This window comes from Gymnoscopelus microlampas (genome assembly GCF_963454915.1).
Source record: "Gymnoscopelus microlampas genome assembly, chromosome: 4".
NCBI classification, from domain to species: domain Eukaryota; kingdom Metazoa; phylum Chordata; class Actinopteri; order Myctophiformes; family Myctophidae; genus Gymnoscopelus; species Gymnoscopelus microlampas.
In genome coordinates, this window is record NC_139941.1 from 52,750,819 (window position 1) to 52,778,072 (window position 27,254).

At 42.1% G+C, this 27,254-nt stretch overlaps 1 protein-coding gene across 1 annotated transcript; it reads left to right on the forward strand.

The window, feature by feature from the left end:
• Nucleotides 1–875: 875 nt before the first annotated feature.
• On the forward strand, nt 876–26,776 carry tmc2b (transmembrane channel-like 2b; the record flags this gene model as incomplete). Its single annotated transcript, XM_084054397.1, has 20 exons — nt 876–921; nt 1,851–1,895; nt 4,366–4,822; nt 6,961–7,098; nt 10,852–10,942; nt 11,657–11,738; nt 12,162–12,268; nt 13,028–13,126; nt 13,768–13,910; nt 14,447–14,594; nt 15,608–15,802; nt 16,649–16,828; nt 18,724–18,882; nt 20,073–20,201; nt 21,103–21,170; nt 22,267–22,506; nt 23,403–23,528; nt 25,193–25,271; nt 25,963–26,095; nt 26,625–26,776. 20 exons carry the CDS (start codon nt 876–878, stop codon nt 26,774–26,776), a joined length of 2,817 nt encoding a protein of 938 aa, XP_083910523.1.
• Nucleotides 26,777–27,254: the final 478 nt, after the last annotated feature.

A 27,254-nucleotide genomic window follows, 5' to 3' on the forward strand; every position in this document is an offset into this window, starting at 1 on the left:
GCCACTTTGAGTGGCAGTTGGGGCAAACGCTCAACCCCAAAAACATATGATTTACGATTCTGTCCCTATCGGTACATAACTCGGACGGCACTGAGTCGGCTCAAGCGAACTTGAGCCATGAGAGGCACCACCGTCCGAGCTATAGCGAGCGAGTTGCTGTGCCTCCGTCGCGGTTCAAAACTATACTTTAGCGGCAAAAGCAAATAGTCCATGGTTGTCGGGAAAAGAGTGCTGGCAGTAGGATTTGATCATGGGGGGGTTGGGGTTGGCAGTCCAATGCTCCAATACTAATTATTGGCCATCATACAAGTTAATTACATGTGCCTATTTCAACATTGTGTGTGTGTGTGTGTGTGTGTGTGTGTGTGTGTGTGTGTGTGTGTGTGTGTGTGTGTGTGTGTGTGTGTGTGTGTGTGTGTGTGTGTGTGTGTGTGTGTGTGTGTGTGTGTGTGTGCGCGAGTGCGTGTGTGTTCGAGTGCGTGTACGTGCGTGTGTGCGTGCGTGTGCGTGTGCGTGTGCGTGTGCATGCGGTCATTGCTTGCAGTATTCTGTCAGATTATCATCTGTTGGACAGAGCGTAGCTTTGATGGTTGTCATGGTGACCAGCCTTTAGAAAGCCTACACACAGGTGCACCTGTCATGTGTGTGTGTGTGGGGGGGGGGGGTCACTATGTGTGTCACTTACCTTTCTACCACAACACAACAGGACAGAGAGGTGTGTGTATGTGTGAGTATGTGTGTGTGTGTGTGTGTGTGTGTGTGTGTGCGTGTGGCTCCATGGCAGGAGAGGAGATTATTGAAGTGAATGGAAGAGGATTCTAGGAGGAATAAAGTGTGTAAATCCAGATCAGAACCAATAGGATCAGATCCACACCATGCCTCCCAAGAAAAAGGATAATGTTGCCATCAGGATGGAGGACGGTGAGCAGAAACCTCTTTTCTCCATATTATTCTAACCTTTTTTGCTTTTTCGTAAATTCGTAAAAAAAAATGCCCTACTTGATCATACTACAGTGTCAGTATGCCAGCATCAAAAGTAGCAGATCTACAAGCTCGAGGCTTGTAGATCTGCTATTTTTTATGTGTTTGTATTTGAATCCTGAAAAGTAACAGTTCTGGACATATGAGGTTTACACCCGACAGAGACGATTAGCTTTTTCTTTTTACATTTAAGAAGATTGTCCTATTTTTTACTTTGCTCAACTAATCAGTGAGAAAGTTGTTGTTGTTATTTAAAATTCTGTGGTGCTTGAATGTGGAAACAAGCACAGGATGGATGCTAATCCATCACTAGTGGCAGTGGTGTAAAGTAACTAAGAACATTTACTCAAGTACTTTACTGGAGTATTTCCAATTTTTTGTACTTTTACTTCTACTTCTATGTAGTGTAACTTTTACTTACACTACATCTCAGAGGCAAATATTGTACTTTTACTCCAATACAATTATTTGAAAGCGTTTAGTTACTAGTTACTTACAGATTTTGATTATTATTACAAAACATACATTAACCACTTCAGCCCTATACATTTCGGCCATTTGAAAATAGCAGATCTACAAGCTCATAATGTGAGCTTGTAGATCTGCTATTTTCAAAAGATTTGTATACACTTACATTTGAAAACTTGTGAAATGGGACAATCTGCATAATGAGTCCATTCTACATTTTGGTCCTTTAAGTACATTTTTATACCAATACTATTTTTTAATTCTGGACTTTTACTTGTAACAGAGTATTTCTACATTGCAGTATTGATACTTTTAATTAAGTAAAACATTTGAGTACTTTTCCCACCACTGACTAGTGGAGAAGTAAACAAGCTAAATGTTGTGTGCGTTGTGTTTTTCAGTTGGAATGGACATTGATGCTGCAGGTGACAGTGACGACAGTGAAGGTAAAGTCACTGCTTATTAAGACACTGTTCCTTTAGGGCGTGGCTCAAGAATTGCAATCAAAATGTCACACAACTATAGTCAGAGACTCCAAAAAGTGTTCTATTTTAACTCAAGCATGAGCAAAGAGTAAACAAAGACACAATTTGAGTAACATGGTGTGCATAGTTGAGTGTGATATAAGGTGTGGCTTATTGAAGATCATTCAAGTACAGTATTAGAAAGACATGGATTGGAGTGGGAGTTTGGAGAGCGTGTACTTTACCAGACCCCGCAAGTCTCCTACCGGAGACTCCTCCGGTCATCATATTATTGGCTCAGGCATGCGACAAAAAATAAACAATCTCCATGAATTCAAGGCTTCATGGGGTGTGTAATTGATAGAAAATACGTCATTTTTGGTTGAACTACACTGTACACTGAGTATACAAATGCACCATACAGATACTCTCAGAGTTAAATTAACACTCAGGATTTCCCAGTGTACCCAGATTAAGGTACATGACATGCATGACTCCAGGGTGACTCTTGTTTCATCAGTGACCCAGAAATATTGATACATACTCGTTGTGACCCAACCCAATGAAGTATCTATTCATAATAAATTGACAATTAATTGTCAATTGACATCTGACTGCAGCAGCTGTGTTTTTAATAATTAAAAGCTAAAGAAAGGGATGAAGCCTTGTTCAGTCAAACAAGACAGGCTCTAATAATACTGTGGCTTCCATGAGGATCTGTGACTTCCTGTGGTCAGTCTGTGATGTCAGTGTTATGACTTGCCCTAGCCTTAGCCTTGATGCCAGGTCATTGTTGGCCTGTCATCCTATAGTGTGTATAGTTTCAATGTACAGGCTGATGATAGGTTCTTGGTTTACTTATGTATTACTTATTTTTAGATTATTGGTTTACTTATGTATTACTTTATTATTAGATTAGTTATTTTTAGATTATTGGTTTACTTATGTATTACTTTATTATTAGATTACTATGTCTATGCATTTGATGTATTATGATGTATAATGTATTATCTTGCGTCCTTGCTTACTGTAAATCACTCTGGATTAAGAGCGTCTGCTAAATTGTAGATTGTAAATGACATCATCAGTACCATGACGTCAGTCAGTCATCTCCATATTTGGCAACGTTCCAGCCCAATCGTTCCTCATTGACTGGTGTAAAATGTTAAGTTCTCCAAAGTTAAACACTACACTGACAGTGTGAATAGGGGAAAGGAATCTGCATCACGTGAGTGTGTTGGAGGTGCAAACAAAGGTGCTCCATGCATGGATGTGGCTCCTTTTTGTGGCTTTTGGGGCTTGGAAAACCGTGGGGGGTATTGGGGGGGGGGGTGGACGCAGCGCCTCACGGAGCAGTTAGGCGTCAAGACTATAGGGTTGGGATCCGGAATCGGAGGAACCGGATCCAACATTGAGGAACCGAAATCGGTTCCATCATAATTTGGAACCGTTTCTGGAACCGGTTTTTATCACTCTGTCAGAGCTGGGATGTGGAGACTTCACATCTGATATACAATTACAATACCAGTGGTTCTCAAACTTTTACATTTTGGTTCCATTTGTACATCTCAGTGTTACAGAGTTACAGACCTGTTAGGGTCCATTTGGAACCCCCTATGGGAATCGTTAACTTTTAAACTGCCAGAGTAAATAGTGTCGCCCCACTGCCAGCGATAACGAGCGATTTTTCTGTACCTTTGAAACATTATGGAATCACTCGTGATCACCGTCCTTACGGCGATCGCCTCATTACACGCACAGGGTGTAAATTGTCCACTTGTGGTAATCCATACCATAGTTATGGCCAGTTGAATGTGGAAAGCAGACTTTTATAAATCCTATAACACTACACTAAACACTACACAAAACCAGCTTCATTTTGTTGCGATCACGTGATTTCTGGGTGTACTCTTCTTCGGTGATCCAGTGAGGAAACTGGCATTTACGTTCACAAAAATATATTAAAAAATATCTTTACATTTTGTTTTTTAATTTCCATTTCTGCTAAGCAGCAAGCTAAATATACTTAGATGATTTTGATTTATATTAGGATAAATTTGCGCGACTGTAAAGACGAAATGGAAGTGGGGAGGAGGGGCTTCACATCCGGTTTATATTCTAATCATGACCAGAGCTTCTGAGTCCCAGACTGTATGACCGGAAACATTTGAAAGTTGTGGGAGGCAACAGTCTGGCCACGCAAGTCTAGTCTGTCCCCACAACACAATGCTGATGCCTGTATTGTTTGCATCTCCAAGACAATGAAAGTAACACTAACACCACCCTTATGTGTGTCTCAAGGAGTAGGATTTAAGTGGTTATAATTGAAAACAATTAATACGTGTGCGTGTGCGTGTGTGTGTGTGTGTGTGTGTGTGTGTGTGTGTGTGTGTGTGTGTGTGTGTGTGTGTGTGTGTGTGTGTGTGTGTGTGTGTGTGTGTGTGTGACTCAGACCAGGCCAGGAAGAGGGCCAAAGCCCGGCGAACCAAGGCCGCTCGGAAGAAGAAGCAGCAGGAATCAGAGGAGGAGGAGGAGGAGGAAGACGAAGACGACGCGCCGAAGAGACGGAAGAAGAAGAAGGCCAGGGCCCAGGACAGCGACGAAGACGAGGACGAAGACGGCAAGAGCGTGAAGAGCAAAGCCTCCAACAGGAAGAAGAAGAAGGGCGCCAAGGAGGAGAGCGAGGAGGAGGAGGAGGAAGAGCGAGGGAGGAAGGGAGGGAAGGGAGGGAGGAAGGGAGCGGCCACCAAGAAGCAGAAAGAGGAGCAGAACAGTAAGGACAAGAACGGGGGCAAGAAAGGAGACAAGAAAGGAGACAAGAAAGGGGACAAGGGGAAAGGAGGGAAGGACAAAGGGAACGAAAAGGACAAGAAGAAGAAGGGTGGAAAAGACGACAGGTGCAGTATGGAGTGTTGCCCGATCTCATAGACCAGTGGTTCTCCAACCGTTGTCAGTTAAAAGGACCCCCGGTTTCATATGCACTATTAGGCCACGGGACCCCCATTTGGTAGCCTGTGATCCAGCCTGCTTGCTACGATCGGCGTTTTTTGAGCGGTGTAGCCGCTCCTATAAGTGGGGTTGGGACACCTCATTAGTACACCCTTTGCTGTACTGTGATTGGCTCATAATAGCACACCCCTCTACATTAGTACACCCCTAGCTGTACTGTGATTGGCTGACTCTATTCAGCACTGTGATTGGCTAGCGAGACACATGATGAAATTAATAATCTATGAATAGGACTATGCACTTTAAAAAAAACTTTTTTTTTTAAGTGAGCTTCCATCACTGTGATGACCACACAGCTCACTTTTTTTTTCTCACTTCGCATAGATATAGAAACCTAGATACCTCATTGGCCGCTGCAGTTCGTTGGAGCGACCTGTATCGCGGCCACCATATTAGAGGGGGCACGCTGCCACTCAAAGTGACTACTGGCCAATCACAGCGCGTCTTTTCCAGGACTTGTCAGAATCTAGTTGTCCCGCCCCCACCTGCCTCTGATTGGCCTAGCGAAAATCCCCTTCTGTGACGCACTTGGAAGCTTCCCGCTTGCCCCGCGGAAGCGGAAGCGCGCCCGAGCAGACGCCTTAGCGCTAGGTATACTCTTGGTTGCTTGTTTTAGAAGAGAATGCACTTAAATGCTTCTGGTGATTAGTAGTTTAGTTCCCTACCTATGTTGAATGCACTTATTGTAAGTCGCTTTGGATAAAAGTGTCTGCTAAATGACTGTAATGTAATGTAAAGCCTCAGAGCCGGAGGAGGCGTCTACCTTTATATGTCTATGCTCCTATCTCCGTGCCCAAACAGCCAGAGGCCTCTGATTGGTCTGTATGGGGGGGGGGGGGGGGGGAGACCAGTGTTGTCCAATGTAAAACTCGAGTCAATTCCTGACTTGCCTACGTAATGGAAATACAAAAGTCAAATAGGACCCTAGTGGCCAGACTCAGTAGTGAAGTGAGAAAAAGACGAACGTAACGAATCAGGCTGGATTCCAGGCTACCCATTTTGTACCATTTGTTTTTTACATCTCTGGGACTACACGTAAATCCTCATTGTTTATGTAACTCTGAGAGTGTACAAGTGGAGCCAAGTCACTTGTACACTCTCACAGTTACGGACCTGAAAGGGTTCCATTTGGACCCCCCATGGACCCCTTGTGGTCCCTGGATGTTGAGAACCAGTGGGGCAGACAACCACAGCCTAAACAACCCACCCATTCCACCAAAAAACTGCCCTAAATGGGCCAGTGCCATAACACACGTTAACAATATGACTTTTGCTGCCTGCCGTCACAGAATCTCTACCTCAATGTAATGTGCAGTGTGCAATGTTTCTCACGCACGCACACACACACGCGCGCGCACGCACACACACACACACACACACACACACACACACACACACACACACACACACACACACACACACACACACACACACACACACACACACACACACACACACACACACACACACACACACACACACACACACACACACACACACACACACACACACAGTAGATTCTGCCTATGGATAAAATTACAAAACCAGAAACTGCATTTGAAAAAACTAAAACTCAACTTTGTGTTGATTTCAGTATTTTAATTATAAGTACCGGATTGTATCTGAACGTCAGATATGACAATACAAACACAACTTATCATGGAACTCAAATTATGCTGACTGAATTTATTACATATTTTTACTTGAATGATAATCATATCTAGTAGAGTTCTTCATTTTTACATTTTGTTTTACAAAAGTAATCGGAAAAAACACGGCCCCTCAAATATTAAAGGACTATATGTACATATTATACATGCCCAACATAAGGTAATGTGTGTGTAATAAGTTCTAGCTGATTTATCCCTGGCACACTTGTGCTAATGATATTGTGAGATTGTAGATTATTAATGTAGCTGGTGTAGGTATGTGCGTTATGAATACAGGTCAGGTGTGCCGCGAGACTTTTGACTCTGGCATAGATTTGGACACGGTGGCCAAAGCGTGACCTTGTGTGGTGGCTCTTTCCCTCTGACAGTTCTGGCTCTGATTCTGATGAATCCATGTCAGAGGGAGAGATGGAAGCTCTGAAGGAAGAGGTGGAGGAGAAGAAGAAGTTGATCGCCACCCTGAGAAACAAACCGTGGCGCATGAAGAAGAGGCTTCGATATCTGAAGTAAAAAAACAACATTATAATAATAATAACAACACAACACCACCTCCTTTCTGCTTGCCCCTCTGCGTGTTTCGAGTGTCGCTCACGTCTGGCTCATTTTTGAAAAGTTTGAAGGGGTTTGCTTGTTTAAGTCCTGTTTCGTCTTTGCTCGTAATACTTGCCATCACTCATGTCACGCACATGTGATGTTGTTGCTGTGATCGTAGAACTGGGGTTATGAGACATAACCTTCATTACTTTATACCATCACTCATGTCCTGTACATGTGATGCTGTTCATGTGTTTTATTAAAGTTTGTTTTTTAATGCATCACCGCTTTGATCATCCTCCGTCTCAGTGCTGTGCTCTACAATGAGCTGATTACTACTTTGGAGAAATGCAAAGTAGTTGATTTGAGCCTTGGTACTACTCCTCCTTTAGTAGTATCCTTGTTTTCCACAAAGCATCTTTGCACTGAAATCCGTTTCAAATGTGCAAAGCTGTCATGCTTTCAGGAAACATGTCTTTTACTGAGCTCTTACAGTATGATGCACTACTCCATTATTTATTCTGTATTTGAGCCACAGAACCACCATTTGATGAGATCTTAGCCTCTCAGACCCAAGACTTCGAATATTTTGTAATCGTTGGATAAGATTTTGTCCACAATTCCATCCATGCTGTATTGATGTGGTGCCATAGGAGAGATAACAGGCAAACGTTGATCAACATAACAATTCTTTAATTAAGTAATGCAGATGTTAAACAATAATGTAACTCTTGGTCCAAATGGATTTGGTTTCATTTTACGCTCTCAAAAGTTAAAGATCCATAAGGGTCCATTTGGTTACCAACTCTCCATCTTTTAGCTGGGGACCACCTGGAACCCCGTCAAGGACCACTGGTGTTCCCCGGAGCACTGGTTGAGAACCACTGCACTACTTGATATGACTTTTTGTGACCACTGCTCATTTCAGAATAGGCCTACTTGCCAGGCCTATAGTAGAAACCAAACTGTTCCTATACTGAATTTAATGTAACACATTGCCAAATATCAATCATTGTTTAATCTGAAAGGCACACCACAGCTGTCATACAGTAGACACAAAGAAAAGAAGACAAAAACAACATTTCTGGCATTTAGCAGATGCTCTCCTCCAGAGTGACTTAACAAAGAGTGCAAAGAAAAACAATTAACCCGGGAATTAAATCTGGGAACGCATCTGTGTCATTTTAAGATTTCTTCAAAAATAGCAGATCTACAAGGTCATAGCGCGCCACCGAGTGAGCTTGTAGATCTGCTATTTTTGAAAGATCGTGAACATTTGTGCAAATCTTTGAATATATATTTTTTAAGCGAACATTTTTAACTAAAATATTTGCTTCTGGGGGTCCCTGGAACAACATATTTTGAGATGGGGGTCCGCTTCCAAATATATATATATATATTTTTTTTCTAAATCCTAACAGTATGTTGCTATATCAGTGATGCTCCACAAGGACCTCCAGAATTATCTGTATTTGGCCGCGGACCGCCCCATCTCAGAATGTTTTGTTCCGGGGACCCCCCAGAAGCAAAGAGTTGAGTTATAAAAGTTTGCTTTAAAAATCTACATATTCAACTCTTTTTTTGCACACTTTTTCACGATTTTTCAAAAAATCGCCAAATAAATATTTAAAAAACACACGCTTAGTAGGTGAGTGCTAGGGGGTGAGGTACAGTCTTAGTAGGTGAGTGCTAGGGAGTGAGGTACAGTCTTAATAGGTGAGTGCGACGGGGTGTGGTGGAGTCTGAAGAGGTGAGTTTTCAGACTGTGGTAGACAATGGGAGAGAGTGTGCAGACCTGACTGAGGGGGAGGTCAGAGGTCATACCACAGCCTGTGTGTGGTATAGGAGGGAGGGACAGACATCCTGTGTAAGCTGATCTAAGTGTGTGTGAAGGCTGAAGGGGTGTCGGGTGGATCATGTCCTAAAGGTACAGTAAGGGGCTGTCCTGCACTTGATTGCCATGACCATGTAAAAACCATGTAAGATCATGTTAATCTTTTCTGGAGATATTAACTGTTGGTTAGTTGATAATGTATGTCTGGAACATATTTACATGAACAAGTATCCACCACACATACACATACTTGTGACAACCATTCCCTGATTTTAATTGTCTTACATTTATTCACTATGCACTTTACACACACTGGATAGTGTCCTCAAAATGTCCTCACTTTCCGGTGGTTTAGTTTTAGTCGACTAAATCTACAGTTGATTTAGTCGACTAAAATGTATTTTGGTGGTGCCTTGATGGTGTCGTAATGGCTGATTTTACACTTGGTTGCATGCTGAAAATAGCCGATCTACAAGCTCATGACGTGTCGCAGCGTGACACGTTGTGAGTTTGTAGATCTGCTATTTTCAGAGTGCAACACCTGAGCGCAACCAAACATAAAATGACTTGTCTTTTAGTTCTACTGTATCTCTTCTACACTATAGTCCCTCACTAACATTTTAGTCTAGTTTGTATTTGTTGACGAAATTGTCAGTATATTTGGTCGTAGTTTTAGTCATCATATAGCTTAGTTTGTAGTTTTCGTCAGTGAAAAAAGGTAGTCGACGAACATTTTTCGTCATAGTTTTAGTCGACGAAATCAACACTGGTCTATACAGCTGTAGTAAGTACAGGCTTAGGTTGTATGTGTGTCTACTTACAGCTGAGTGTAGTGTGTGTGTCTAGTCTACATACAGCTGAGTGTAAGCACAGGTTCAGGCAGGGCATTAAGAGATAGGCGAGAGGCTTTGACTTTTTCATGAGCTTGACACTGTTTAATGCATGGCGTTGTGGCTGTGTGACTTCCTGCATGTCACTACGTCATGTTCCTTCCATATATTAATGACCACCTCCCTCCATAGGTTAATGAATGACCACCTTCTTCCATAGGCTAATGACCACCTCCTTCCATAGGTTAAAGAATGACCACCTCCTTCCATAGGCTAATGACCACCTCCCTCCATAGGTTAAAGAATGACCACCTCCCTCCATAGGCTAATGCCTCTTCCATAAGTTAATGACTACCTCCTTCCATAGGTTCGTTATCAACTCATTCCATAGGATCTCCTTCTATAGGCTAATCATCATCTCCTTCCATACAGTAGATTATAATCACCAGCTTCTGTAGGTTCATTATCATTAAATAGCAGATCTAAAAACTCATAACTTGCGCATTGCGACACGTTATTGTGTAGATTTGCGATTTTTGCTATTTTTTTTAAGTGAAAATTTGGCAGAGTTAGGGCGCGCTCCCACCACACTTTTATTTGACCTGTGTCTGTTTCTCCTGTTACAAACTGTACACAGTAAAATACTCAGTTTTAACTTAACTCTGAGAGTGTACAAGTGGATAAATGAATACTGCAGATTTTAGGGAGATTTTGTGCTGTGAGCTGCAGTACTAGTTGTCAACCGGAGTAAGGAGAGTCTACCTCCAACTACGGCAGATGTAGTTATAATTGCCATACAGATTCGTTAGAATACTGTTTTATTCATTAATATTGCAGCTTTAACGTGACAATAATTCACAGATGATCTATTCTGTTGGTTGAGGTATTTTGTTCATAAAAAAAATACAATGTGACAGAAGTGTCAGTTGATTAAGAGAAGGACAGACACGGTGAATTTTCTTTGATTTTTTAACCTTAGCAGCAGCAGCAGTCATGACAAACGGACGTGTTCATAAACATTGATGGCTTTTCATTGTCTTACATTTTGCTTGGTCTAACAGGGAGGCAGCAGAGTTCGTGGACAAGTTTGAAGGAGCTCTGGGGAAAGGCAAGGGCAGGAAGCTCTACGCTTTCAAAGTCATGATGGCAAAGGTGACAACAGCTCTCTGACCGCACGGTCACTTACAAATATCACTAAAATATTGGTCTTATTATTGTCAGTGGTGGAAAAAGTACTCAAATGTTTTACTTAAGTAAAAGTATCAATACTGCAATGTAGAAATACTCTGGTAAAAGTACAAGTCTGGAATCAAAATGTACTTGAGTAAAAGTACAAAAGTATTGGTATCAAAATGTATTTAAAGTATACCAAAAGTAGAAAGTACTCATCATGCAGAATGTCCTGTTCACAGGTTACAAATGTATAAAAGGTATGAAAATCTTTTGAAAATAGCAGATCTACAAGCTCACAACTTGTAGAGCTTGTAGATCTGCTATTTTAAATAGCCAAAGTCTAAATAGGGTTGAAGTGTAATTAATGTATGTTTTGAATTAATAATCAAAATCTAAAAAGTCACTAGTAACTACAGTTTTTGTAGTGGAGTAAAAGTACAATATTTACCTCTGAGATGTGGTGGAGTAGAAGTAAAAGTATTGAAAATTGGAAATACTCCAGTAAAGTTAAAGTAACCAAAATTGTACTTAAACAGCACTGGAGTATATGTACTTTCCACCACTGTCAGTTAGAAATATCACTCAAACATTGGTCTTATTATTGTCAACGAAACAATCACATCATACCTGTTAGATCGATAGGGCATTAATCAACACAGTTTTTCCTGCTGTCTTTGCCTTGTTTATTTTCAGAAATGGATCAAGTTTAAACGTGACTTTGACAACTTCAAAACCGCCTGCATTCCCTGGGAGAGCAGGATCAAAGAAGTCGAGAGTCGGTACCACCCTGATATTATGACTCTGACCTGTATTTGGCTAAAGTTAATATGAGAAGTAATTAATCACTCAAAGCCCGATTAACTTCGTCGTACGACAGATAGGGGAAATAGCAGATCTAAAAACTCATAACTTGCGCATTGCGACACGTTATTTTGTAGATCAGCCTTTTTCCTTAGCTTTAAATTATGTTATTATGTCCTATGACGAGTGGTACAGAATAGAACTGCAGATATATAGAACTTTATATAACTGCATCCCGAGTCCACCGCAGCTAAAAACCCAAGCGGACGGTCCGTGCGCTGGTCCGAATTGCATCTTTAATGAGGATAAAGTGTGGAGACAATTGAATTCAATTGTACGAGTGTTTTTAAATCCCGCCTGATCCTGTTTTTTCTCTTTTGACCCTTCTGAACCCCAGGTCACTTTGGGTCGTCCGTGGCTTCCTACTTCATCTTCCTACGGTGGATGTACGGTCTGAACCTGGTCCTGTTTGGATTCATGTTTGGACTGGTGGTGCTGCCAGAGGTACTACAGCCATGTCCTCAAAGAGATATCTATAAGATCAGGGACGTGCACAGATAGACTCTAGGTGGTGCTAGAGCACCTGCCCTTTGCCCTCTTGACCAGAAGTGCCCTTTTGAAAAAAAGAAAAGTTTACAGCAGGGGTCTTCAACAGGGGGTCCGGGACCCCTAGGGGGTCCTCAGAGTTACTACAGGGGGGCCGCCAAATCTTTATGTGATATGATAACCACTCGAAACCTAGCATCCCTTTTCTGAGGAGAATTTTAGCCAAAAATAGCAGATCTACAAGCCCACAACGCCTCGCGCTGCGAGGCTTGTGGGCTTGTAGATCGGCTATTTTTGGCAAAGAGGTATATAGGTGTAGAGGGAAAAAAGAGCAGACCAAGTAAACAAAAAAAAAGTATCATCTTAAACACAATTTTATACAATATAGAGGGGGTCCCTGCTTCATCTCTCTTGGCCTGAAAACGTTGAAAACCCCTGGTTTACAGTGTGTAGCCCATGGTGACATCGATCAATTCTGGATTAAAAGCTTCTAATATATTAACAATTCCCCAAAATGTGCGTTGCAATTTTCTTCTATAAATATCACACTACTAAGGCAGCCGGCGGTTCCGCGCGCCGTGCAAGGTGCCCTTCTTTTTTTTTACTTGAGCACCTGCCCCTCAAGATGTCTGTGCACGCCACTGAGCTAGAGTATGACATTGTGTGACGTACACATTATATTTAGGTATTAAATACATGTTGTGTGTGTGTGTTTAGGTAATGATGGGCCTTCCATACGGCTCCATTGCCAGGAAGACCGTCCCCAGAGAAGAGCAGGCCAAAGCCATGGACTTCTCTGTGCTCTTTGACTTTGATGTGAGGACATGAAATCTCTATTTATTTCATTTCATTCATGCATTTCTTACAGGGATTCTACATTTTAATTATCATCACTATTCTATGAAGTAGATTCAGTCAAAAGGCTGGGCAGTTTGACGGTAAAAGTTTTAAAAGGCAAAACAATCATGCAGTAACATACTGTACAATGCAGCAATAAAAAGCACATACGATATTAACATATACGTACATATTGTACACAGGCACATAGACCACATAAAAGAAGCACATAGCATCTAAAACAATCACACAACCCCAAAAAGTTAGGAACCACTGCTGTAGCTAAAAGATTATGACTTTGTAGGAGTACCCCCATTGGCTGTGTGTTCTTCCACACACAGGGATACAGTCCCACGGTTACTATATGTTCACTGTGTTCTTCCACACACAGGGATACTGTTCTATGGTTACTATATATTCACTGTGTCCTTCCACACACAGGGATACTGTGCTACGGTTACTACATATTCACTGTGTCCCTCCACACAAAGGGATACTGTTACTATCACTGTGTCCTTCCACACACAGGGATACTGTGCTACGGTTACTACATATTCATTGTGTCCTTCCACACACAGGGATACTGTTACTATATGTTCACTGTGTCCTTCCACACACAGGGATACTGCAAGTACTCCTTCCTGTTCTACGGTTACTACAACGACATCCGACAGATCGGCCTCCTCAAGTTCCGCCTCCCCCTGTCCTACCTCCTGGTGGGCGTCGGCATCTTCGGATACAGTCTGATGGTTGTTATTAGAACGTATGTCACGCACGCACGCACGCACGCACACACGCATACACAAGGGCTGCACAACATTAGGAAAACATGATAGCATTGTCGAATATTATATATATATATATAGATGACAATATGACTCACAATAAATGAACACATACTAAATACTTTCTGCCTTATGGTTTGCTGCTACCAGAACCCAGACAATGAAAAGCTGCTGTATGCACTATGCACATGCACACTGAAGAAAAAAAAGAAGAAGAAAGAAATGGATCATATTTCCGTTCCAACAACATGTTTTAGTGAAAACATTACAACTGGCTATACAGTTGCTACTCACAATGAATATATACCACCAACTAACATTACTGCTCCACTTGAAACGTTTTCTTCTAATCTAAACAAAAACATCCTTTATACCTGGATATACTTGAAAACAAGTTAAATTATGTATTTTTGTGTGTGTGTGTGTGTGTGTGTGTGTGTGTGTGTGTGTGTGTGTGTGTGTGTGTGTGTGTGTGTGTGTGTGTGTGTGTGTGTGTGTGTGTGTGTGTGTTCAGGATGGCTCGTAACGCTAACGACGGTGGAGACGGAGGTGATGATTCAGATTTCACCTTTGCCTGGAAGATGTTCACCAGCTGGGATTACCTGATAGGAAACCCTGAGACCGCTGACAACAAGTACGCCTCCATCACCACCAGCTTCAAGGTACCTGATGATGATGATGCTGACCAACACACTAGAACACTGATTCTCAACCTATTTTCTATTTAGATATCAACCTATTTCAAGGGGGATATCGTTGCTGTCGGGCAGAAATAGCTTATGTCCATATTTTTGCTTTTTGTGTTTATTCGTAAATGAATGCCCCTACGTGAAGCGACGCGTTTAGAGCTTGTAGATCTGCTTACTTTTGCTATTTTTCAATTAGAATCCTGAAAAATAACACTTTTTGGTTTTCTTTCCACCCGACAGAGACGATATGCATAAGGGCACGGACCCCCATTTCACATGATTTCTTTTATCTCTGGGACCCCAGTCTGCGTTTTAATTTAAAGGAGCACTTCACCCATTTTTCATTTTCTGACACTGTTTTTTTCTATCTTGAAAAATGAAAAACCCAAATCTTCTCTTGGAGGTCCCTGACACAACATATTTTCAGATAGAGGTCCACAGCCGTGTGTGTGTGTGTGTGTGTGTGTGTGTGTGTGTGTGTGTGTGTGTGTGCGCGTGCGTGCGTGCGTGCGTGCTTGTGCAACTGTGTGTGTTCGGTGGGCGGTGGTGCCATGTTTGAGAAACACAAGCCCTACAAGCTGAAGGATTAGCTCGCTGACACAGGACACTTCCTAAATGTTGATGTCACTCTCTTTACTGTCCACTCATATTTCCAGCTCTCTGAATGGATGGCCACCGTTGATGATGTCACCCTCTTTACTGTCCACTCATATTTCCAGCTCTCTGAATGAATGGCCAACGTTGATGATGTCACCCTCTTTACTGTCCACTCATATTTCCAGTGTATCACGTGACGTATTTGAGTCACATCACGTGATACACACGCTGGAAAGGTCAAGTGCATTTACCACCCATGGTGGAAGAAGTATAGTCAATTCTTTACTTAAGGTAAAAGTAGCAAATTTGCTTGGACGGACTTGAACCTGTGAACCTGCCACTGCAGTGCTTTGTGATTAATTGTGAGAAATGCGTTTCCCCTGCTGTAGGAATCCATCGTAGACGAGCAGGAGAACCAGAAGGATGAGAACGTCCACCTGCGCCGGTTCCTCAGGGTGCTGGCCAACGCCCTCATCCTGTGTGCTCTGGGGGGGAGTGGCTACCTCATCTACTTTGTGGTCAAACGCTCGCAGGACTTCGCTAAGATGGAAGACGATGAACTGTCCTGGTTTGAGAAGAATGAGGCAGGTCTCCTCTCCTCTCCTCTCCTCTCCTCTCCTCTCCTCTCCTCTCCTCTCCTCTCCTCTCCTCTCCTCTCCTCTCCTCTCTTTGTAGTGCTATAACACAATCAATCATGAAGGTATCCTCACCACTTAAACCAGGGGTCTTCAACGTTTTCGGACCCCCTAGCTGAGAGAGAGATGAAGCAGGGACCCCCTCTTTATTGCATAAAATTGTGTTTCAGATTTAACTTTTTGCGTTTACTTGGTCTGCTCTTTTTTCCCCTCTACACCTATACATTTTTTTAACCAAAAATAGCCAATCTACAAGCTCACAACGCCTCGCAGCGCGAGGCGTTGTGAGCTTGTAGATCGGCTTGTAGATCGGCAAATAATCGATTAAACCGATTAGTTGTATTAAAGTAATGCTAGGTAACTTTTTCAACAAAACTAAAGTTAAATTGTATATCTTTTGTGAGTGGCAAATGTTTCACAGCACCCACTCCATGAATTTCACCCCCGAAAGCCTTTTTTTAATATATTTTCTATTGAACGTTGTCGAGGTTGACTTTCCCTCCAGGAACTACCGCGCTAATAACAAAAAGGAAACTCACGCTGATTTTAAAAACACAGCTCACAGAACTAAAGCTCCACTGGCTAAGAGAAACGTTCCACAGATCGTATAAAACAATTAAAAGAACGCTTTTTGAAACGCTTCCGTCTTCCGGTGAAAACAAATGGAATTCTGGGTAACGCAGTGATAAACGAACGGCCTGCAGTGACGGTAATGACCAGCAGAGGCTGCTGAAAATCGCTTTTTTGAAATTTGCACTGTACAACTTTAACTGTTGCACCCCTGATGCTCACCAGGTGGAGTTTGTCATGTCCCTCCTGGGCCTCATGTGTCCCCCTCTGTTTGAGTCCATCGCTGAGCTGGAGGAGTACCACCCCCGTGTCGCCCTCAAGTGGCAGCTGGGACGCATATTCGCCCTCTTCCTGGGAAACCTCTACACCTTCCTGTTCGCCCTGTTCGATGAGGTCAATGCCAAGGTAGGAGAGATACCGTGTGTGTGTGTGTGTGTGTGTGTGTGTGTGTGTGTGTGTGTGTGTGTGTGTGTGTGTGTGTGTGTGTGTGTGTGTGTGTGTGTGTGTGTGTGTGTGTGTGTGTGTGCGTTTGCGTGCGTGCGTGCGTGCGCGCCATATGCAGCTTGACTTTCATACAGAAAGTTTTAAGCACTTAAACCCTATTTATATATTTTCACTATTTAAAAAAAAAGACTGAAATGTTTTCAAGTCGGGCAGAAACTGTCAGGATCTGTCTTCCTGTTTTATTTTTGTAGTGATATTGTTTCCTGTTTTCTGTGGTGTTCTAAGTTTCACAGTGTTCCTTTTATTTTTAAGTTAATGTTCCTAGTGTTTCCTGTCTGCCCTAGTTGTTGTTACCTGTCTTGTCTCTCCACCCTGTGATTATTGCTAATTTGTGTCACCTGTGTCCTGTTTGCCCCATCAGCCAATCTCTGTGCTCATTGTCTTTGAGTTTCACCTGTGTCAATTTAAACTCCCCTGAGTTTGCTTTTGACTGGCAGTTTGTAAATGTTGTTGCAGTGTTCAGCTCTAGTTCTTGGCCTCCTTGTGTTCTCAGTATACTAGCTTTCATTCAACTCTATATCGTCTGCAGTTCATGTAGGATCATTTTAAAAGTAGGCTAACTCTCATATTCCTCTCATAGTAATTGCAGTGACAGCTGCAGCACATCGTTCTAGCGGACCTCGCGTGGGTGCACTGTCTCAATTGTGGGCGTGAAATGTGTAGTTCCCGCGTGTGTGTCTCTATAAATCCTCATGCATTTGACCTGCTTTAACTCTGACTGCATTTGGATCTTACATCCCTAATCCTGACAGAAACCTTGTATCTCCATATATCAACTTTTTTATGTCCCCCCCGCCCCCTCATAAATGAATGTCCCACTTTGTTTTACAAGAATGTCATGCTAAAGAAAACGGCAGATTTGTTGGTGGATCTCATATTGAATCAATGAAAAGTAGCTATACAGGAGTTTGAGTAAACACTGCTGGAACACACATTCCTTTTTACTTTACCTCAAAGGTAATATGTTTGGACAAGGTTTCCACCCAACAGCAACTTACTATTATTTTTTGCACAGTTGAATGCCATACATCAGCATTTCTCAATTGCGGTTACAAGTACCCCTAATATGGTAGCTATGGCATGGGCCTCTTGCTCTCTTCTCTAAGCAAAATGTAGTCAGGTAAAGGGAGTACTTGGGTTCAGAAACCAGGGAAAGGCGTTACTGAAGCCAAAAACATAGTCTCTGCGATGTCCTCCTAATGTCCTGCGAGGCCCTGATCTTCTCAATCTGCATGCCTTATGAATAACATGTCAAAGAATGTTCCTTATGCTTAAAGGAGTAGTTCACCCAAAAAATGACTTATTTTCTATCAATTACACACCCCATGAAGCATTGAATTCATGTATTTCTTTTGTTTTTGTCGCATTCCTGAGCCAATAATTTGATGACCGGGTGTATTTCCTGTAGTAGACACAAAGAGTCGACTTTGTGTCTCCTACCGGATACATTAGCATCTTTCCGCTGGTAATCAAATGATTGCCTAAGGAAAGCGACAAAAACTAAAACAAATCCATGAATTCAAGGCTTCATGGGGTGTGCAATTGATAGAAAATAAGTCATTTTTGGGTGAACTACTTTAACTACATGAACCCTAGCATCACTATTCTGGGGGCAAACATTCAGTGAAAATAGCCAATCTATAGGTTCACAACGCATCACATTGCAACACGTTGTGAGCTTGTAGATCACCTATTTTTGTTGAAGAGATTTGTAGAGGGGAAAAAAGGAGCAGTATTGAGCCCGGTCAACATGCCTGAAACCATTCTGATGGCTTTATCTATTCTCATGTCTTCAGCTGGACTTGGAGAAGTCTATAAAGAACAGCACGATCTGGGCTCTGAATGAATACTACGCCAACTACAGCAGCTTCTACAACACCACTGACGTTCCTCCACCCGACATCCACCCTGCCGACGCCATCAGAGGACCCTGCTGGGAGACGGCTGTAGGAATAGTAAGACAAAGGCTATGTTCACACTGCGGGCAAATACAATTTACACTATAGGCATTTAGCAGACACTCTTATCCAGAGCGACTTACAATAATGTAATCACATACATCAAATGCAGAGAGAGAGTGTAGTGCCTCAGTAAACTAGGATTGCAGGTAAACCAAGAACCTAGTGTTAGTCTAAAGTTTAAACTGACGGTCATTATTTTTGATAGATATTGTTTAGACTCAACAGACTAAACAATATGCAACAATGTTAATTTGCTGCTCCCAGGGCAGTTTCTCAATGCTGGTCTCAGGACAGTTTCTCAATGCTGGTCTCAGGGCAGCTTAAATTATATACATACCACAACATTAATTTGCTGTTCTGTGGGCAGTGTCTCAATGCTGGTCTCAGGGTAGCTTAAAGCCTTCTACAGGTATATATATTATGCAACAATGTTAATTTGCGGCTCTCAGGGCACTTTCTCAATGCTGGTCTCAGGGCAGCTTAAATGATATACATACAACAACATTAATTTGCTGCTCTCAGGGTAGTTTTTCAATGCTGCTCTCAGAGAAGCTTAAATGATATACATTATATACATTAATTTGCTGCTCTGAGGGCAGTTTCTCAATGATGGTCTCAGGGCAGCTTATAGCCTTTTACAGGTATATATATATATATATATATATATATATATATATATATATATATATATATATATATATATATATATATATGCAACAATGCTAATTGTCTGCTCTCAGGGCAGCTTATAGCCTTCTACAGGTCAAATAAAATAATCAAAAATAATGACCTATACATTAAAACTATAGGATACCAGGTAAAAAAAAGAATAACCTAGAATATGTTTTTAAAAAATGCTATATAAATTACATTTTTAACATTGTGGCCAAAAAAAACAAGCCCAAGTGAAAAAAAACATGATAACAAATGAACACGGTATGTCGACATGTTTTTCATATCTACGTCAGTCGCTATCACCAATAGAGCAGAAGGTGACAGGAAGGGGTACAGGGAAGAGGTGGAGTCTGGCAGTCCAACAGGTTTGGACATAATGAGGTTCGCACCCGACAGAGTCGATTTGCAAGTGATCCGATCAGATTTGTGTATTCAAGAAAGGAAACATTTGTTTTTGTTCTGCTTGTTCCCTGTGTGTCTGGTCTGGCTGCTAAACTTGACCCGTCCAGGAGTTTGTGAAGCTGATCGTGTCAGACATGCAGGTCAGCTATCTGACCATCCTGATCGGTGACTTTGTGCGGGCCGTGGTGGTGCGCTTCCTCAACTACTGCTGGTGCTGGGACCTGGAGGCGGGATTTGTGAGTATATACTCACACTGTGTCCATGTGTTCGGCTTTTTGTCAATGTATGTAAACTTTGTAACTGTCGTGTGTGCGTGAGGGCCAAATGTCCCATACGTAGGCCTGTCACAATTCATACACAATTGTCTTATCGCAATTATTTGAAATAATCGCAATTATCTTTTGCATAATCGTTTCCATGTTGAAAAGTGTTATATAGTGTTATAGTGTTATATTTTCAACCATTTTCAAAAATAGTGGCCAAGCGTAGTCCTCTACTAACCATTTCATCCACTGAAAACGCGGTAGCGTATCTCCACGAGCATGTCGTGCAGGGAATGATTATCGTATCCCTCCAAAAAAACCTAGAACACACCACTGGATATAGCCGATCTACAAGCTCAATACGCGTCAAGATGTGACTTTAAAAAACAACATGGCTAGTGGAAATTACCGATCTACAAGCTCAAAACGTGTCTTGAGCTTGTAGATCGGCTAGTTCCACTAGTCATGATGTTTTTTAAAGTATGACGTTGTTATTAAATGATTTAAGTTCTTTGTCACATATCTGCCCTGTGCACCTTTCGTTTAGGAATCCTAAAAGCCAAACACAAATGTATTTTTTATTCATAATGTTCAACGTTTCAGCCTGGCAGTATACCAGTACTGTTTGTACTGGCTCCTCCAACTCAACTCGATACCGCTGACAAATGGCAAGAAAAGTGATCCTTCACACTGAAGGAAACCAGACACCGTTCTGAGAACTTAATTACAGAGACTACAGAGAGAGAGAGAGAGAGAGAGAGAGAGAGAGAGACAGGAAGACTCAGAGACAGAGAGAACAGAGAGATGCAAATTGATAATATTGGCCTAGTTTTCATCACTTCATTCAGTCTTGTGTTGACGTTTGTGTTTGTAGCCCTCCTATGGAGAGTTTGACATCAGCGGTAATGTGCTCGGACTGATCTTCAATCAAGGCATGATATGGTATGTATGCTGTATACTGTATTTATGTATTTAGTATGTACAATATAACAATACATTTAGTGATGTGGTTGAGAGTTCCCCTAATACTCCGGATGTGATCATGATTAATGAAACCACCATTTTTATTTTAGAAATTGGATATTCCTTTGACATGTACATGGATATTTGCTTCAGCTGTAAAATACTGAAATACCAACCACGTGCACACATGCCATCTCTGCATGTGGGTACAATTGTAAAACAATTGCTTTGATATTTGGCTGCTTAAAGGGAAAGACCACTTTGGTAGAGGTTTGGTTTGCGTATTTACCTTGCCATGATGTAACTCCAAAGGTGGACAAGAAATGAAAAATAATTGCTCCATTAATTAGAAATTGATAATTAAAAATATGCTTCCCATTGACTTACATTGTACGCTGAAATAGCTCTCAAAGTCATTCTTTTAGCCTATAAACGAACACAAACTAAGCTGATTCAGACAATATAGAACATCACCAAACCCAGTAGTGTTTATTTTTTTTTATAAAAATGTCAACTTCCTGATGATTTTACTATTTGAAGATCCGGATCCGGATCCGCCGATCCAGTCCAGGTTTTCTTTCTAATAAAAATAGCTAAATCAACAGTAAGTTAACATTTTTATAAAAAAAAAAAAAAAACACTACTGGGTTTGGCGATGTTCCATATTGTCTGAATCGACTTTGTTTACATTCGTTTACATGCTAAAAGAGCGACTTTGAGAGCTGTTACTGTACAATGTAAGTCAATGGGGAGCATATTTTGAATTATCAATTTCTAATCAATGCAGCAATTATTTTGCATTTCTTGACCACCTTTGGAGTTACATCATGGCAAGGTAACTACACAACCCAAACCTCTACCAAAGTGGTCTTTCCCTTTAAGGGCGTGTCCATAAGATGTGTGTCTACAAACTGTTGGACTAAAAGAAGGGCAAAACAATTAATGAAACATTGTTCTGTGTCTGCCATTATTGGCAGTCACTTTATATGGAAAAGATGGTGTCACCTATACCCATAACTGTATGGTAATCTTCGTTCTATTAATAGATAGTGTTGTTTTATTGGGTGTCCTACAGGATGGGTGCGTTCTATGCCCCAGGTCTGGTGGGTCTGAACGTCCTGCGTCTCCTCACCTCCATGTACTACCAGTGCTGGGCGGTGATGAGCTGCAACGTGCCTCACGCCAGGGTCTTCAAGGCGTCGCGCTCCAACAACTTCTACATGGGTCTGCTGCTGCTGGTGCTGTTCCTCAGCCTGCTGCCCGTCATCTACACCATCATGACCCTGCCACCCTCCTTCGACTGTGGGCCCTTCAGGTGAGCAACACATAGTCTAGCAAAACATAGTTTCCGCCACGCCTTCAGCCTTCACCGAGCGATTCACTGAGCTAGTCGTAAATAGCGTGTAAATAAAGTGACTAAAGGAGGGTGTATTTTCTCTAAGCAAAAACTGACGTGCAATACACAAAGCAGCAGTGTGTAAGTCCCTGAAACGTGCAGATGTGTTATGATGAATCTGGACGGCTGCCAGCTGATCGTAAAATCAGAAGCGCGTTCCTGAGAAATTCCACACCATAAAGGGCGTTAAACCTGACTCAGCACTTTGTAGACTGCACTTGGAATCTGGCACCATGCCGAGAGGTATTAAGAAGAAAAACTACAGCGAGAATAAAATCGAAGTCCTCCTAAATGGAGTTGAAAGGAAAAAATATATAGTATTCCAAAGCGTGTCATACGGCCTGACCAATCTGGATAAACGTGCCACTTGGGAAGAAATTACATCTAAAGTCAATACCGTTCGCTCCGTTGAAAGGTCAATGAAAGAAATAAAAATAAAACGGCCCGATATGAAGTTGGATGTGAAGCGCTGTTTGGCGAAGCTGTAGCACTGCCATGGCGGGGAGACACGGTGGTCCCGTGTCATGCCTCTCCAGCAGCCCCCTGTGCAAGATGCATGCCCATACTGCTATTTTGTAGGATGAACGAGTCGTGGCTACCGCCCCCCGCAACGGGTAAAGGCATTATTTATGTTCATGTCGGCATCACAAATGATTTGCACATTGATTGAATGATACCCTTTGCGGTTGAAGTATGGATACGGTTGGGGAGATGGCGCTTTGATGTGCACATGCAACCAATTATGTGAAGATGGGTGAAGTCGTCCTTTAAGTAAAGCAACATTTGTGACTTTTCTTATTATGTCCTTTTTCCAGTGGTCAGGACAAGATGTACGATGTTGTCATGGAGACCATAGAAAATGACCTGCCGTCCTTCATTGTGAACATCTTCACCTACGCCACCAACCCCGGCCTCATCATGTCTGCTGTCCTCCTCATGGTGTAAGAGAAACACAAGATAAACATGAGATAAACACAACACAACACAGTTGTGTAAACCCCATATGAGTAACCGGAGTCCCTGAGGGCTCAATACAGTGTATTTTCCGTTATTGTGGGGAAAGCCGGTGCGGAAAATAGCAGAGCGACGAGCTCACAACGCGATGCAACGTATCACGTTGTGAGCTTGTTGAACGGCTATTTTCGGCAACAGCTTTCCCCACAATACGGATGCTGGGGTTTAAGTGGTTAAAGGACATGATAGTGATGACGACAATGTGATGTTGTTGTGTGATGATAGCATAGAATGCCCAATGAGGTCACTCCAACTGACTGCCGTCTGGAATTTGTCATCATGTCGTTAAACAAATTAACCCTGAGGTCCCTATTTTGGTCATGTATTTATAGGCAGATGTACAAATAATAATAATAATAAAATGTGAAAATGCTTGTAGTCGTGAGCTTGTAGATCAGCCATTTCAGGTATTTTAGAAATATGTATTACATTTATTTTAAGTCTATAGTCTATTGTATGCTATAAAGTGTTTGTTCCGTAACAGGGAGACAGTATCTCCAGCTCTTTAGTAAACAGAAAATGCTTTCAATTTCATCCAATCATGAGAAAGAAATCATACAGGAGTACAGGATAAACAAATTAAATTGGAAGTGATGAAATAAAACAAAACACTGAGCAGGCAAATGTTACTGGAACAACTAATTCCAAAGTGAAGCTGATAAATGGGTTCTCTCTCCTGATTGGATGAAAATGGTGACCCACCTGAAAATGTATTTTCTGTTTACTGAAGCGCTGGAGAGACGGGAAGACCCCTGTGACTGGACACTATGATTACTATCAGAAAATAAACCTTTAGCTTTTTAACGAAACCAAAGTGTACTGAAGTAGTAGTAAATCTTTATTTCGGTCCATTTAAAAAAAACAAAAAAGAATACAAACATACATTTGAGTCTACTTATACAAGTAGCACCGAAAAGGTGTAGGCTGAAGCCGAGGCTTATTTTGCCTACCCTTTTTGAAACATCTTTGGTTATAAAATATTAGAAAATGTAGTAACACATTTGTTTAACTAAACTAATCTCATCAGATAATTCGATAGAATAGAAAAGAAGAAACTAATCAAACATTGATTTTAACAAAACTAGTACTAATCAGAGTAAAGACTTAGCTTTTACCTGCAGTACATTGTGTAAAGAGTAACAAAAGTTCAAAATGTACCGGTTCATGTTTCACAACAAAATAAATATCAGTATCAAACATGGTTAGAGCAAAATGAAGCATAATTCAGATGGACTATCCCGGCACCAAGACAGGAATAAAAGAAAAGAGAAAAAGAGTCTGCATTCACCTAGTACAGTTTGGTTCTATGGTTGACCATACTGTGTGGTTTTTTGACCACAGAATATGGTTTAATTTTTACACACAACGCTACACCATACAGTACCATACTCTGTGGCTATTAGGTCACAGAGTAAGGCTCTGTCTCCACACACAGATTTACATACACATACATACTCACCTCAGCACATACGCCCATTTCAAACTTACACATTTTTACGCGTACATATAGTACCTACAGTACACTGGCACGGGCACGTCACTATGTGAAGAAGAGTGAGGAACCAACGTGTTGTGATGTGTTTCCTTACAGACTGGCTCTCTACTACCTGAATGCATTGTCACAAGGATACCAACAAGCTAACATAGACCTCAAGAAGAAGATGCAGATGGTTAGTATGCTCTGTCCTCTCCTCCCTTAATTATCCAAGGGATTATGTTTTCGCTCCTGTGTCTGTCCGCCTGTGAACAGTGCTCATCTCGGGCACCGAAGAAGCCAAAACCTTTCAAATCATTGTGTTAAAGCGCCGATCTTTGAAATGTTTTTCTTTTGCTGCTCCTACAGATTACAGTATTTCCCAAACCTCATACAAATCGGTACACAATATCTCTGTAGTCATGTGATCAAGATTTATCTGTCAGATCTTTCATATTCCATTACAGATTGGCTACGATTGGCTTCCAAAGTTTGCGGGAGGGGCCCGCTTTGAACAAAATGCCACAAATCATGAACAGCATCCAAATGCGGTGAAACTTTGCACGCACATTCCCACTAGGCAAAAAAAAAAATAACTTTATCAAATCGGCCTCATGGTTGCGTTTTAACGGGTCACAACACAGCCCTGGGTAGGCAACCCGGCCTGGCAGGGATCTGCGCTCAAAGGAGCGCACTATTCTGGTTTCTCTCCTGGGGGTGTGGTTCATGGTGGGTAGGCCTATTTTCACCTCCTCTCTCTCCTGGGGGTGTGGTTTCACCTCCTCTCTCTCCTGGGGGTGTGGTTCATGGTGGGTAGGCCTATTTTCACCTCCTGTCTCTCCTGGGGGTGTGGTTTCACCTCCTCTCTCTCCTGGGGGTGTGGTTAGGCTCGTGATGAGGAGAAGAACCGTAGGAACAACAAGGAAAGCACCAATGAGGTGATGAATGACCTGATGGACCTCCTGCCCATCAAGTCTGGAGAACCTGAGCCTGAAGAGGAGGAAGAACCGCCTCCACCAGGTATGCACACACACACACACGCACGAACACACGCACGCACGCACACACGCACGTGCACTCACGTGCACACACACACACACACACACACACACACACACACACACACACACACTAGTGATGTGCAGGCCGACCCGTAATCGACGGTTAACCCGTGGGGTGGGCCAGGGCGTGTCACACACGCGCATGCACGCACGCAACCACGCACGCAACCACGCACGCACGCGCACACACACACACACACACACACACACACACACACACACACACACACACACACACACACACACACACACACACACACACACACACACACACACACACACACACACACACACACACACACACACACGTGTTGGTATTTCCATGCTTGTGGGGAAAGCAATGTTTTCGGATGGCCAATTATCATTACAGACAGACAGTCAGATAGACAGGTAGCCTATAGCATCCTTCCACATAAGTTGTTTCAGATAGACAGGTATAGACATAGACACACAAGTTGTTTCATCAGTGTGTCTCTCTGTCCTCTCAGAAGAGAAGGTAGAGAAGGCCAAGAAGTCTCCCAAAGCCAAGAAGGACAAGGGGGAGAAAGAGGTGCAGAAAGATGTGTCTCTGGAGGCCCCCCCCAACCACAAAGACCCCGTCACCAAGGCCCCCAGGGGACGAGGTCGTCCAAGGCCATGACTGTTCTTCATGGACTTACACACCAGTGGTGGAAGGATACTAAGCACATTTACTCAAGCGCTATCCACACGTTTCCTAGGGCGTTGTGGGCATCACTTCCTGATTTGATCAGGTATCAGGGATCAAATTGACAGGAAGTGATGCCCACCACGCACTATGAAACTTGTGGATACTCAAGTGCAATTTTGAGGTACTTTTACTTTACTTGAGTAAAGTCAATTTTCCAATGCTTTATAAATCTACTCCATTACATCGCAGAGGCATATATATATATACTGTATATAATATATATTGTACTTTACACTCCACTTCAATTATTTGAAAACTTTATTTTATAAGTTACTTTGTAGATTTAGATGATTTATTACAAAATATACATTAACCTATTAAGCCCTTTTTTATACGTCTATCCGAAAATAGCCGATCTGCTATTTTCAAATGATTTTGAAAAAACATAGTGAGACCTTTTACTTTTGGT